At 48.0% G+C, this 12,242-nt stretch overlaps 1 protein-coding gene across 1 annotated transcript in view; it reads left to right on the top strand.

Moving 5' to 3' along the window:
• PRKCG (protein kinase C gamma) overlaps positions 1 to 12,242 on the top strand; it is a gene marked incomplete at both ends in the record, with an annotated part of 42,343 nt that overhangs the window by 3,673 nt on the left and 26,428 nt on the right. The window contains 5 exons of the mRNA XM_082299844.1: positions 2,521 to 2,652; positions 5,279 to 5,435; positions 7,150 to 7,284; positions 10,013 to 10,100; positions 11,979 to 12,008. Coding sequence (XP_082155970.1) covers positions 2,521 to 2,652; positions 5,279 to 5,435; positions 7,150 to 7,284; positions 10,013 to 10,100; positions 11,979 to 12,008 — 542 coding nt within the window. The remainder of the gene's footprint in view (positions 1 to 2,520; positions 2,653 to 5,278; positions 5,436 to 7,149; positions 7,285 to 10,012; positions 10,101 to 11,978; positions 12,009 to 12,242) is intronic.

Raw genomic sequence — 12,242 nt, 5'->3', positions numbered from 1 at the left:
TTTGGGGGGTCCTGAGGGGATTTTGGGGGGATTTGGGGGGTCCTGAGGGGATTTGGGGGGTCCTGGGGGGATTTGGGGGGATTTTGGGGGGTCCTGGGGGGATTTGGGGGGTCCTGGGGGAATTTGGGGGGATTTTGGGGGGTCTTGGAAGGGATTTTGGGGGGATTTTGGGGGGTTTGGGGGGATTTGGGGGGTCCTGGGGGGGCCTGGGGGGATTTGGGGGGTCTTGGAAGGGATTTTGGGGGGATTTTGGGGGGTCCTGAGGGGATTTTGGGGGGGATTTTGGGGGGTCCTGGGGGGATTTTGGGGGGATTTGGGGGGTCCTGGGGGCATTTGGGGGGATTTTGGGGGGTCCTGGGGGGATTTGGGGGGATTTTGGGGGGTCTTGGAAGGGATTTGGGGGGATTTTGGGGGTCTTGGGGGGTCCTGGGGGAATTTGGGGGGGATTTGGGGGGTCCTGGGGGAATTTGGGGGGATTTTGGGGGATCCTGGAAGGGATTTGGGGGGATTTTGGGGGGTTTGGGGGGATTTGGGGGGTCCTGAGGGGATTTTGGGGGGATTTGGGGGGTCCTGGGGGGATTTGGGGGGATTTTGGGGGGTCTTGGAAGGGATTTTGGGGGGATTTTGGGGGGTCCTGAGGGGATTTTGGGGGGATTTGGGGGGTCCTGGGGGGATTTGGGGGGCATTTGGAGGGTCCTGAGGGGATTTTGGGGGGTCCTGGGGGGATTTTGGGGCGATTTAGGGTCTCCTGAACCCCCAAAAATTCCCAAAAATTCCCATAAATTCCCCAAATTCCCCCAAAATTCCAGGCTGTGAGATGAACGTCCACAAACGCTGCGTCCGGGGGGGGATTTTGGGGAAAAATTCAGGGAAATTGGTTTTTTGGGGGAATTTGGGGCGTTTTAGGGCTCTCCTGACCCCCCAAAAATTCCCAAAAAATCCCAAAAAATCCCAAAAAATCCCAAAATTCCCCCAAAATTCCAGGCTGTGAGATGAACGTCCACAAACGCTGCGTGCAGGGGGGGATTTTGGGGAAAAATTCAGGGAAATTGGTTTTTGGGGGGGATTTTGGGGCGTTTTAGGGCTCTCCTGACCCCCCAAAAATTCCCAAAAAATCCCAAAAAATCCCAAAAATTCCCCAAATTCCAGGCTGTGAGATGAACGTCCACAAACGCTGCGTCCGGGGGGGGATTTTGGGGAAAAATTCAGGGAAATTGGTTTTTGGGGGGGATTTGGGGCGTTTTAGGGCTCTCCTGACCCCCCAAAAATTCCCAAAAAATCCCAAAAATTCCCAAAAAATCCCAAAATTCCCAAAAATTCCCCCAAATTCCAGGCTGTGAGATGAACGTCCACAAACGCTGCGTCCAGGGGGGGATTTTGGGGAAAAATTCAGGGAAATTGGTTTTTGGGGGGGATTTGGGGCGTTTTAGGGCTCTCCTGACCCCCCAAAAATTCCCAAAAAATCCCAAAAAATCCCAAAAATTCCCCAAATTCCAGGCTGTGAGATGAACGTCCACAAACGCTGCGTCCGGGGGGGGGATTTTGGGGAAAAATTCAGGGAAATTGGGTTTTTGGGGGGATTTGGGGCGTTTTAGGGCTCTCCTGACCCCCCAAAAATTCCCAAAAAATCCCAAAAATTCCCAAAAAATCCCAAAAATTCCCAAAAATTCCCCAAGTTCCAGGCTGTGAGATGAACGTCCACAAACGCTGCGTCCAGGGGCGGATTTTGGGGAAAAATTCAGGGAAATTGGTTTTTTGGGGGGATTTGGGGCGTTTTAGGGCTCTCCTGACCCCCCAAAAATTCCCAAAAAATCCCAAAAATTCCCAAAATTCCCCCAAAATTCCAGGCTGTGAGATGAACGTCCACAAACGCTGCGTCCGGGGGGGGGATTTTGGGGAAAAATTCAGGGAAATTGGTTTTTGGGGGGGATTTGGGGCGTTTTAGGGCTCTCCTGACCCCCCAAAAATTCCCAAAAAATCCCAAAAAATCCCAAAAATTCCCAAAAATTCTCCCAAATTCCAGGCTGTGAGATGAACGTCCACAAACGCTGCGTCCGGGGGGGGATTTTTGGGGAAAAATTCAGGGAAATTGGTTTTTTGGGGGGATTTTGGGGCGTTTTAGGGCTCTCCTGACCCCCCAAAAATTCCCAAAAATTCCCAAAAAATCCCAAAAATTCCCCAAATTCCAGGCTGTGAGATGAACGTCCACAAACGCTGCGTGCAGGGGGGGATTTTTGGGGAAAAATTCAGGGAAATTGGGTTTTTGGGGGGATTTGGGGCGTTTTAGGGCTCTCCTGACCCCCCAAAAATTCCCAAAAAATCCCAAAAATTCCCCAAAATTCCCCAAAATTCCAGGCTGTGAGATGAACGTCCACAAACGCTGCATCCGGGGGGGGGATTTTGGGGAAAAATTCAGGGAAATTGGTTTTTGGGGGGGATTTGGGGCGTTTTAGGGCTCTCCTGACCCCCCAAAAATTCCCAAAAAATCCCAAAAAATCCCAAAAATTCCCAAAATTCCAGGCTGTGAGATGAACGTCCACAAACGCTGCGTGCAGAGCGTGCCGAGCCTGTGCGGGGTCGATCACACGGAGAGGAGGGGGCGGCTCCAGATCCGGATCCAGGCCCTTCCCGGGGAGCAGCTCCACGTCACCGGTACCGGGAACGGCCCCAAATCCTCGGGAATGGCCCCAAAAATTCCCGGGAATCGCCGGGGGGGGGAAAAATCCCGGCGGAAATCCAAGGGGAAACGGGAAAAAACAGGCTGGGAATTCCCGGAATGTTCCCAAAAATCCATCTGGGAGCAGCCAAAATGATCTGGGATCCCCCAAAATCCACCAGAAAATGCCCCAAAATCCCGATTTTTTCGCCCTAAAATCCGGATTTTTGCCGATTTTTGCCCCAAATCCCGGCTTTTTTCCCCGGAATTCCGGGGTTTTCCAGTGGGAGAAGCCCAGAACTGATCCCGATGGATCCCAACGGGCTCGGGGATCCCAGATCCCAAAAACTCCCCTGGGATCCCCCAAAATCCACCTGGAAATGCCCCAAAATCCCGATTTTTTCGCCCTAAAATCCCGATTTTTGCCGATTTTTGCCCCAAATCCCGGCTTTTTCCCCCGGAATTCTGGGATTTTCCAGTGGGAGAAGCCCAGAACTGATCCCGATGGATCCCAACGGGCTCGGGGATCCCAGATCCCAAAAACTCCCCTGGGATCCCTCAAAATCCACCGCAAAACGCCCCAAAAATCCGGATTTTTGCCGATTTTTGCCCCAAATCCCGGCTTTTTTCCCCGGAATTCCGGGATTTTCCAGTGGGAGAAGCCCAGAACTGATCCCGATGGATCCCCAGGGGCTCTGGGATCCCAGATCCCAAAAACTCCCCTGGGATCCCCGAAAATCCACCTGGAAATGCCCCAAAATCCCGATTTTTTCACCCTAAAATCCGGATTTTTGCCGATTTTTGCCCCAAATCCCGGATTTTTCCCCCGGAATTCCGGGATTTTCCAGTGGGAGAAGCCCAGAACTGATCCCGATGGATCCCAACGGGCTCGGGGATCCCAGATCCCAAAAACTCCCTTGGGATCCCCCAAAATCCACCAGAAAATGCCCCAAAAATCCGGATTTTTGCCGATTTTTGCCCCAAATCCCGGCTTTTTTCCCCGGAATTCCGGGATTTTCCAGTGGGGGAGGCCCGGAACCTGATCCCGATGGATCCCAACGGGCTCTCGGATCCCAGATCCCAAAAACTCCCCTGAGATCCCCCAAAATCCACCAGAAAATGCCCCAAAAATCCCGATTTTTGCCGATTTTTGCCCCAAATTCCGGCTTTTCCCCCCGGAATTCCGGGATTTTCCAGTGGGAGAAGCCCAGAACTGATCCCGATGGATCCCAAGGGGCTCTCGGATCCCAGATCCCAAAAACTCCCCTGGGATCCCCCAAAATCCACCAGAAAATGCCCCAAAAATCCGGATTTTTGCCGATTTTTGCCCCAAATCCCGGCTTTTTTCCCCGGAATTCCGGGATTTTCCAGTGGGGGAGGCCCGGAACCTGATCCCGATGGATCCCAACGGGCTCGGGGATCCCAGATCCCAAAAACTCCCCTGGGATCCCCCAAAATCCACCAGAAAATGCCCCAAAAATCCGGATTTTTGCCGATTTTTGCCCCAAATCCCGGATTTTTCCCCCGGAATTCTGGGATTTTCCAGTGGGAGAAGCCCAGAACTGATCCCGATGGATCCCAACGGGCTCGGGGATCCCAGATCCCAAAAACTCCCCTGAGATCCCCCAAAATCCACCTGGAAATGCCCCAAAATCCCGATTTTTTCGCCCTAAAATCCGGATTTTTGCCGATTTTTGCCCCAAATCCCGGCTTTTTTCCCCGGAATTCCGGGATTTTCCAGTGGGAGAAGCCCAGAACTGATCCCGATGGATCCCAACGTGCTCTGAGATCCCAGATCCCAAAAACTCCCCTGGGATCCCCCAAAATCCACCAGAAAATGCCCCAAAAATCCGGATTTTTGCCGATTTTTGCCCCAAATCCCGGCTTTTTTCCCCGGAATTCCGGGATTTTCCAGTGGGGGAGGCCCAGAACTGATCCCGATGGATCCCAAGGGGCTCTCGGATCCCAGATCCCCCAAAACCGCCCCGAAATCCCGACTTTTTTGCCCTAAAATCCGGATTTTTGCCGATTTTTGCCCCAAATCCCGGCTTTTTCCCCCGGAATTCCGGGATTTTCCAGTGGGAGAAGCCCAGAACTGATCCCGATGGATCCCAACGGGCTCGGGGATCCCAGATCCCAAAAACTCCCCTGAGATCCCCCAAAATCCACCGCAAAACGCCCCAAAAATCCGGATTTTTGCCGATTTTTGCCCCAAATCCCGGCTTTTTTCCCCGGAACTCCGGGATTTTCCAGTGGGAGAAGCCCAGAACTGATCCCGATGGATCCCAACGGGCTCGGGGATCCCAGATCCCAAAAACTCCCCTGGGATCCCCCAAAATCCACCAGAAAATGCCCCAAAAATCCCGATTTTTGCCGATTTTTGCCCCAAATCCCGGCTTTTTTCCCCGGAACTCCGGGATTTTCCAGTGGGAGAAGCCCAGAACTGATCCCGATGGATCCCAACGGGCTCGGGGATCCCAGATCCCAAAAACTCCCCTGGGATCCCCCAAAATCCACCTGGAAATGCCCCAAAATCCCGATTTTTTCGCCCTAAAATCCGGATTTTTGCTGATTTTTGCCCCAAATCCCGGCTTTTTCCCCCGGAATTCCGGGATTTTCCAGTGGGGGAGGCCCGGAACCTGATCCCGATGGATCCCAACGGGCTCTCGGATCCCTACGTGAAGCTGAAGCTGATCCCGGATCCCAAAAACGTCTCCAAGCAGAAAACGCGGACGGTGAAGGCGACGCTGAACCCGGTGTGGAACGAGGCCTTCCTCTTGTGAGAGAAACGGGGCAAAAACCCGGGAAAACGGGAAAAATCCGGCGGGAATGGGGGTGGGAATGGGAGGGGGGAAGGTGGGGAAAAGGGGGGAAAAAAAACGGGAAAAAAAATGGGGGAGAAATGAGGGAAAAATGGGGGGAAATGGGGAAAAAAAGGGAAAAAAACCTGGGAAAAAGGGGGGAAAAATGTGGGAAAAATGGGGAAAAAAGGGGAAAAATCTGTTGGGGATGGAGGGGGGATGAGAAGAGAAAAAATGGGGAAAAGAGGGAAGAAATGGGGAAAAAATGGGGGAGAAATTGGGGAAAATGGGGGGGAAAGGAAGAAAAAAATGGAAAAATGGGAAAAATCTGTTGGGAATGGGGGTGGGAATGGGGGGGGGGAAATGGGGAAAAAAGGGGAAAAAAACGGGAGAAATGAGGGAAAAATGGGAGGAAAAATGGGGGGAAAATGGGGAAAAAAGGGGAAAAAAACCAGGGGAGAAATGAGGGAAAAATGGGAGGAAAAATGGGGGGAAAATGGGAAAAGATGGGAAAAAACCCTGGGAAAAATGGGAAAAAATGTGGGAAAAATGGGAAAAAATCCGTTGGGAATGGAGCGGGGATGAGAGGGGATAAAAAGGGGAAAAGAGGGAAGAAATGGGAAAAAATGGGGGGGAAAATGGGGGGAAAAGGGAGAAAAAAATGGGGGGAAAATGGGAAAAATCTGTTGGGAATGGGGGTGGGAATGGGGGGGGTGAAGGGGGGGAAAATGGGGAAAAAAGGGGAAAAAAACCAGGGGAGAAATGAGGGAAAAATGGGAAAATGGGGGAGAAATGAGGGGGAAAATGGGGAAAAAATGGGGGGGAAAAAAGGAAAAATCTGGGGGCAAAAAGTGGGAAAAGCCCGGCCCTGACGGCCCCAAAATGTTGGGAACGGCCGGAATTGGGCGGAATTGGGCGGGAATTGCTGGAATTGGGTGAAATTGGGCGGAAATTGCCGGAATTGGGAGGGAATTGGGTGGGAATTGCTGGAATTGGGCGGGAATTGCTGGAATTGGGCGGGAATTGGGCGGAATTGGGCCGGAATTGGGCAGGAATTGCCGGAATTGGGCGAAATTGGGCCGGAATTGGGCGGAATTGGGCGGGAATTGGGCGGGAATGGCCGGAATTGGGCGGGAATTGCCGGAATTGGGCGGGATTGGCCGGAATTGGGCGGGAATTGGGCGGGAATTGCCGGAATTGGGCGGGAATTGCCGGAATTGGGCGGGATTGGCCGGAATTGGGCGGGAATTGCCGGAATTGGGCGGGATTGGCCGGAATTGGGCGGGAATTGGGCGGGAATTGCCGGAATTGGGCGGGAATTGCCGGAATTGGGCGGGATTGGCCGGAATTGGGCGGGATTGGCCGGAATTGGGCGGGAATTGGGCGGGAATTGCCGGAATTGGGCGGGAATTGCTGGAATTGGGCGGGAATTGCTGGAATTGGGCGAAATTGGGCGGGAACGGCCGGAATTGGGCGGAAATTGCCGGAATTGAGAGGGAATTGGGCGGGAATTGCCGGAATTGGGCGGGAATGGCCGGAATTGGGCGGGAATTGGGCGGGAATTGGGCAGGAATGGCCGGAATTGGGCGGGAATTGCTGGAATTGGGCCGGAATTGGGCGGGAATTGCCGGAATTGGGCGGGAATTGCCGGAATTGGGCGGGATTGGGCGGAAATTGCCGGAATTCTGGCAGCACCCTGCGGCCCGGGGACTCCGAGCGGCGCCTCTCGGTGGAGGTTTGGGATTGGGACCGAACGTCCCGGAACGACTTCATGGGAGCGATGAGCTTCGGGGTGGCCGAGCTGCTCAAGGGCCACGTGGACGGGTGGTAAATCCTGGGAAAAAGGGCTTGGGAAGGATTCGGGGGGTTGTGGGGGTTTGGGGGGGGTTTGGGGATTTTTTTGGGATTTTTTTGGGATTTTTTGGGGGATTTTTTGGGGGATTTTGGGGGTTTTTTTTTGATTTTTGGGGGATTTTTTGGGGATTTTTGGAGATTTTTTGGGGATTTTTTTTGGATTTTTAAGGGATTTTTTTTGGATTTTTAAGGGATTTTTTGGGGATTTTTTGGGGATTTTTTGGGGATTTTTAAGGGATTTTTTTTTGATTTTTTGGGGATTTTTTTGGGATTTTTTTTGGATTTTTAAGGGATTTTTTGGGGATTTTTTTTGGATTTTTAAGGGATTTTTTTTGGATTTTTAAGGGATTTTTTGGGGATTTTTTGGGGATTTTTTGGGGATTTTTAAGGGATTTTTTTTGGATTTTTTGGGGATTTTTTGGGGATTTTTTTTGGATTTTTAAGGGATTTTTTGGGGATTTTTTTGGTTTTTTTTGGGATTTTTTAGGGATTTTGGGGAATTTTGGGGCATTTTTGGGGGATTTTTGGGGTTTTTTTTGAGATTTTTTTGGAGATTTTTTAGGGATTTTTTTGGGAATTATGGGGGATTTTGGGGGTTTTTTTTTTGATTTTTGGGGGATTTTTTGGGGATTTTTTGAGATTTTTTGGGGATTTTTTGGGGATTTTTTTTGGATTTTTTGGGGATTTTTTGGGGATTTTTTTTGGATTTTTAAGGGATTTTTTGGGGATTTTTTTTGGATTTTTAAGGGATTTTTGGGGGATTTTTTTTGGTTTTTTTGGGATTTTTTAGGGATTTTGGGGAATTTTGGGGCATTTTTGGGGGATTTTTGGAGGTTTTTTTTGAGATTTTTTTGGAGATTTTTTAGGGATTTTTTTGGGAATTATGGGGGATTTTGGGGGTTTTTTTTTGATTTTTGGGGGATTTTTTGGGGATTTTTTGAGATTTTTTTGGGATTTTTTGGGGATTTTTTTTGGATTTTTAAGGGGTTTTTTGGGGATTTTTTGGGGATTTTTTTTGGATTTTTAAGGGATTTTTTGGGGATTTTTTTTGGATTTTTAAGGGATTTTTTGGGGATTTTTTTTGGTTTTTTGGGGATTTTTTAGGGATTTTGGGGAATTTTGGGGCATTTTTTGGGGATTTTTGGAGGTTTTTTTTGAGATTTTTTTGGAGATTTTTTAGGGATTTTTTTGGGGAATTATGGGGGATTTTGGGGGTTTTTTTTTGATTTTTGGGGGATTTTTTGGGGATTTTTTGAGATTTTTTGGGGATTTTTTGGGGATTTTTTTTGGATTTTTAAGGGATTTTTTGGGGATTTTTTGGGGATTTTTTTTGGATTTTTAAGGGATTTTTTGGGGATTTTTTTTGGATTTTTAAGGGATTTTTTGGGGATTTTTTTTGGTTTTTTGGGGATTTTTTAGGGATTTTGGGGAATTTTGGGGCATTTTTTGGGGATTTTTGGAGGTTTTTTTTGAGATTTTTTTGGAGATTTTTTAGGGATTTTTTTGGGGAATTATGGGGGATTTTGGGGGTTTTTTTTTGATTTTTGGGGGATTTTTTGGGGATTTTTTGAGATTTTTTGGGGATTTTTTGGGGATTTTTTTTGGATTTTTAAGGGGTTTTTTGGGGATTTTTGGGGGATTTTTTGGGGATTTTTTTTTGGATTTTTAAGGGGTTTTTTGGGGATTTTTTTTGGTTTTTTTGGGATTTTTTAGGGATTTTGGGGAATTTTGGGGCATTTTTTGGGGATTTTTGGGGTTTTTTTTGAGATTTTTTTGGAGATTTTTTAGGGATTTTTTAGGGATTTTTTGGGATTTTTGGGGGATTTTGGGGGGGTTTTTTGGGGATTTTTTGGGATTTTTTTGGGATTTTTAGGCATTTTTGGGGGATTTTTTTTATTATTATTTTTTGGGGGACTTTTGGGATTTTTGGGGGGATTTTTTTGAGAATTTTTTGGGATTTTTTGGGGATTTGGGGGGATTTTTGGGGGATTTTTGGGGGATTTTTCAGGGATTTTTTGGAGGTTTTTTTGGGATTTTTGGGGGATTTTTTTGGGATTTTTAAAGGGATTTTTAGGGACTTTTTAATGAATTTTTGGGAATTTTTTGGGATTTTTTAGGGATTTTTAGGGACTTTTTGGGGATTTTTTGGGAATTTTTTTGGAATTCTTAGGGATTTTTTTGGAAATTCTTTGGGAATTTTGGGGGATTTTTCTGGGATTTGGGGGGGATTTTAGGGGGGTTTTTTGGGGGGATTTTTTTGATTTTAGGGGGGAATTTTTGGGGTTTTTTTGAGGATTTTTTTGGGGGATTTTTTGGGGGTTTTGAAGGGATTTTAAGGCGATTTGGGGGCGTTTGGGATGAAATTTGGGGATTCGGGGAAAACTGGGAATTCTGAGCCATTTTTGGCAGTTTTGGAGGAATTTTGGGGGGGATTTCGAGGGATTTTCAGGGCATTTGAGGGAATTCGGGGAAGATTTGGGAATCTGGGGGAAATTTGGGAAGTTCGGGGTGGGAATTTGGGGAAAATTCCGGAAAACTCGGGAGGAGTTTGGGAGGATTTGGGGGGATTTTGGGGAGGATTTGAAGGGATTTTCGTGGGAATTTCGGGGATTTGAGGGGTGACGGCCCCGGAACTTCCCGAAATTCCCCCAGATTTTCCCCAATTTTCCCCAATTTCCCCCAAATTCCCCCAAAATTCCAGGTTTAAGCTGCTGAACCAGGAGGAGGGCGAATATTACAACGTCCCCGTGGCCGACACCGACGACTGCGGCCTCCGCCCCAAATTCGAGGTCTGGCACCCCCCAAAATTCCCCAAAATCCCCCCCAAAATTCCCCCAAAATTCCATGGGAATCGCAAAATTCCCTCCCCCTAAAAAAAGCCCCAAAAATCCCACCCAGAAAACCCCAAAATTCCCCCAAATCCCTCCCCCCAAAAAAAAAAAAGCCCCGAATTTGAAGTTTGGGATGCCCCGAAATTCCCCAAAAATTTCGCCCGAAATTCCCAAAAATTGCCCTGAAATTCCCAAAAATTCTCTGGGAACCCCGGAATTGCCCGAAATCCACCCAAATCCTCCTGGGAGCTCCCCAGACTCCAAAATTCCCCCCCAAAATTCCCCCCAAATCCACTCCAGGGTCCCCAGAATTCCTCCTGGGAGCCCCAAAATCCCCCAAATCCACCCAAAATTCTCCTGAAATTCCCCCAAATTCCCCCAAATTCTCCCAAATTTCCCCCAAATTTCCCCAAATTCCCCCAAATTCTCCCAAATTCTCCCAAATTTCCCCCAAATTTCCCCAAATACCCCAAATTCTCCCAAATTTCCCCCAAATTCTCCCAAATTTCCCCCAAATTTCCCCCAAATTTCCCCAAATCCCCCCAAATTTCCCCAAATTTCCCTCAAATTGCCCCAAATTCTCCCAAATTTCCCCCAAATTCTCCCAAATTCTCCCAAATTTCCCCCAAATTTCCCCCAAATTTCCCCAAATCCCCCCAAATCCCCCCAAATTTCCCCAATTTCCCCAATTTCTCCCAAATTTCTCCCAAATTCTCCCAAATTTCCCTCAAATTGCCCTAAATTCTCCCAGATTTCTCCCAAATTGCCCCAAATTTCCCCCAAATTTCCCCCAAATTTCCCCAAATTCCCCAAATTCTCCCAAATTTCCCCCAAATTCCCCCAAATTGCCCCAAATTCTCCCAAATTTCTCCCAAATTCTCTCAAATTTCCCCCAAATTCCCCCCAAATTGCCCCAAATTCTCCCAAATTTCCCCCAAATTTCCCCCAAATTTCCCCAAATTTCCCCAAATTCCCCAAATTCTCCCAAATTTCTCCCAAATTCTCCCAAATTTCCCCCAAATTTCCCCAAATCCCCCCAAATCCCCCCAAATTTCCCCAATTTCCCCAAATTCTCCCAAATTTCTCCCAAATTCTCCCAAATTTCCCCCAAATTGCCCCAAATTCTCCCAAATTTCCCCCAAAATCCCCAAATTCCCCCAAATTTCCCTCAAATTGCCCTAAATTCTCCCAAATTTCTCCCAAATTGCCCCAAATTTCCCCCAAATTTCCCCAAATACCCCAAATTCTCCCAAATTTCCCCCAAATTCCCCCCAACTCCCCCAAATTGCCCCAAATTCTCCCAAATTCCCTCAAATTTCCCCCAAATTTCCCCAAATTTCCCCAAATTCCCCAAATTCTCCCAAATTTCCCCCAAATTCTCCCAAATTTCCCCCTAATTCCCCCCAACTCCCCCAAATTGCCCCAAATTCTCCCAAATTTCCCCCAAATTTCCCCCAAATTTCCCCAAATCCCCCCAAATTTCCCCAAATTTCCCTCAAATTGCCCCAAATTCTCCCAAATTTCCCCCAAATTTCCCCAAATTCCCCAAATTCTCCCAAATTTCTCCCAAATTCTCCCAAATTTCTCCCAAATTCCCCCCAACTCCCCCAAATTGCCCCAAATTCTCCCAAATTTCCCCCAAATTTCCCCCAAATTCCCCCCTAATTCCCCCAAATACCCCAAATTCTCCCAAATTTCCCCCAAATTTCCCTCAAATTGCCCTAAATTCTCCCAAATTTCCCCAAATCCCCCCAAATTCCCCAAATTCTCCCAAATTTCTCCCAAATTGCCCCAAATCCCCCCAAATTCCCCCCAATTTGCTTTGGTCTCTTCCAGGCCTGTAATTACCCCCTGGAGCTCTACGAGGTAATGACCCCTGACCTTTGACCTCTTGACCCCTCCCAAAGCCCCCTGACCCCTCCTTGGGGAAAAATGGGGGGAAAATGGGAAAAAAGGGAAAAAATGGGGGGAAAAATGGGGGGAAAAGAGGAAAAAAAAGGGAAAAGAAAAGGGAAAAAATTGGGGAAAAAAAGGGGGAAATTCAAGGGAAAAAAAGGGAAAATAAAATGGAAAAAGTTGGGGGAAAAGAGGGAAAAAAAA

This window comes from Coloeus monedula (assembly GCF_965178545.1).
Source record: "Coloeus monedula genome assembly, chromosome: 34".
In the NCBI taxonomy this organism is placed as follows: domain Eukaryota; kingdom Metazoa; phylum Chordata; class Aves; order Passeriformes; family Corvidae; genus Coloeus; species Coloeus monedula.
This window is presented reverse-complemented; position numbering and strand designations above follow the sequence as displayed.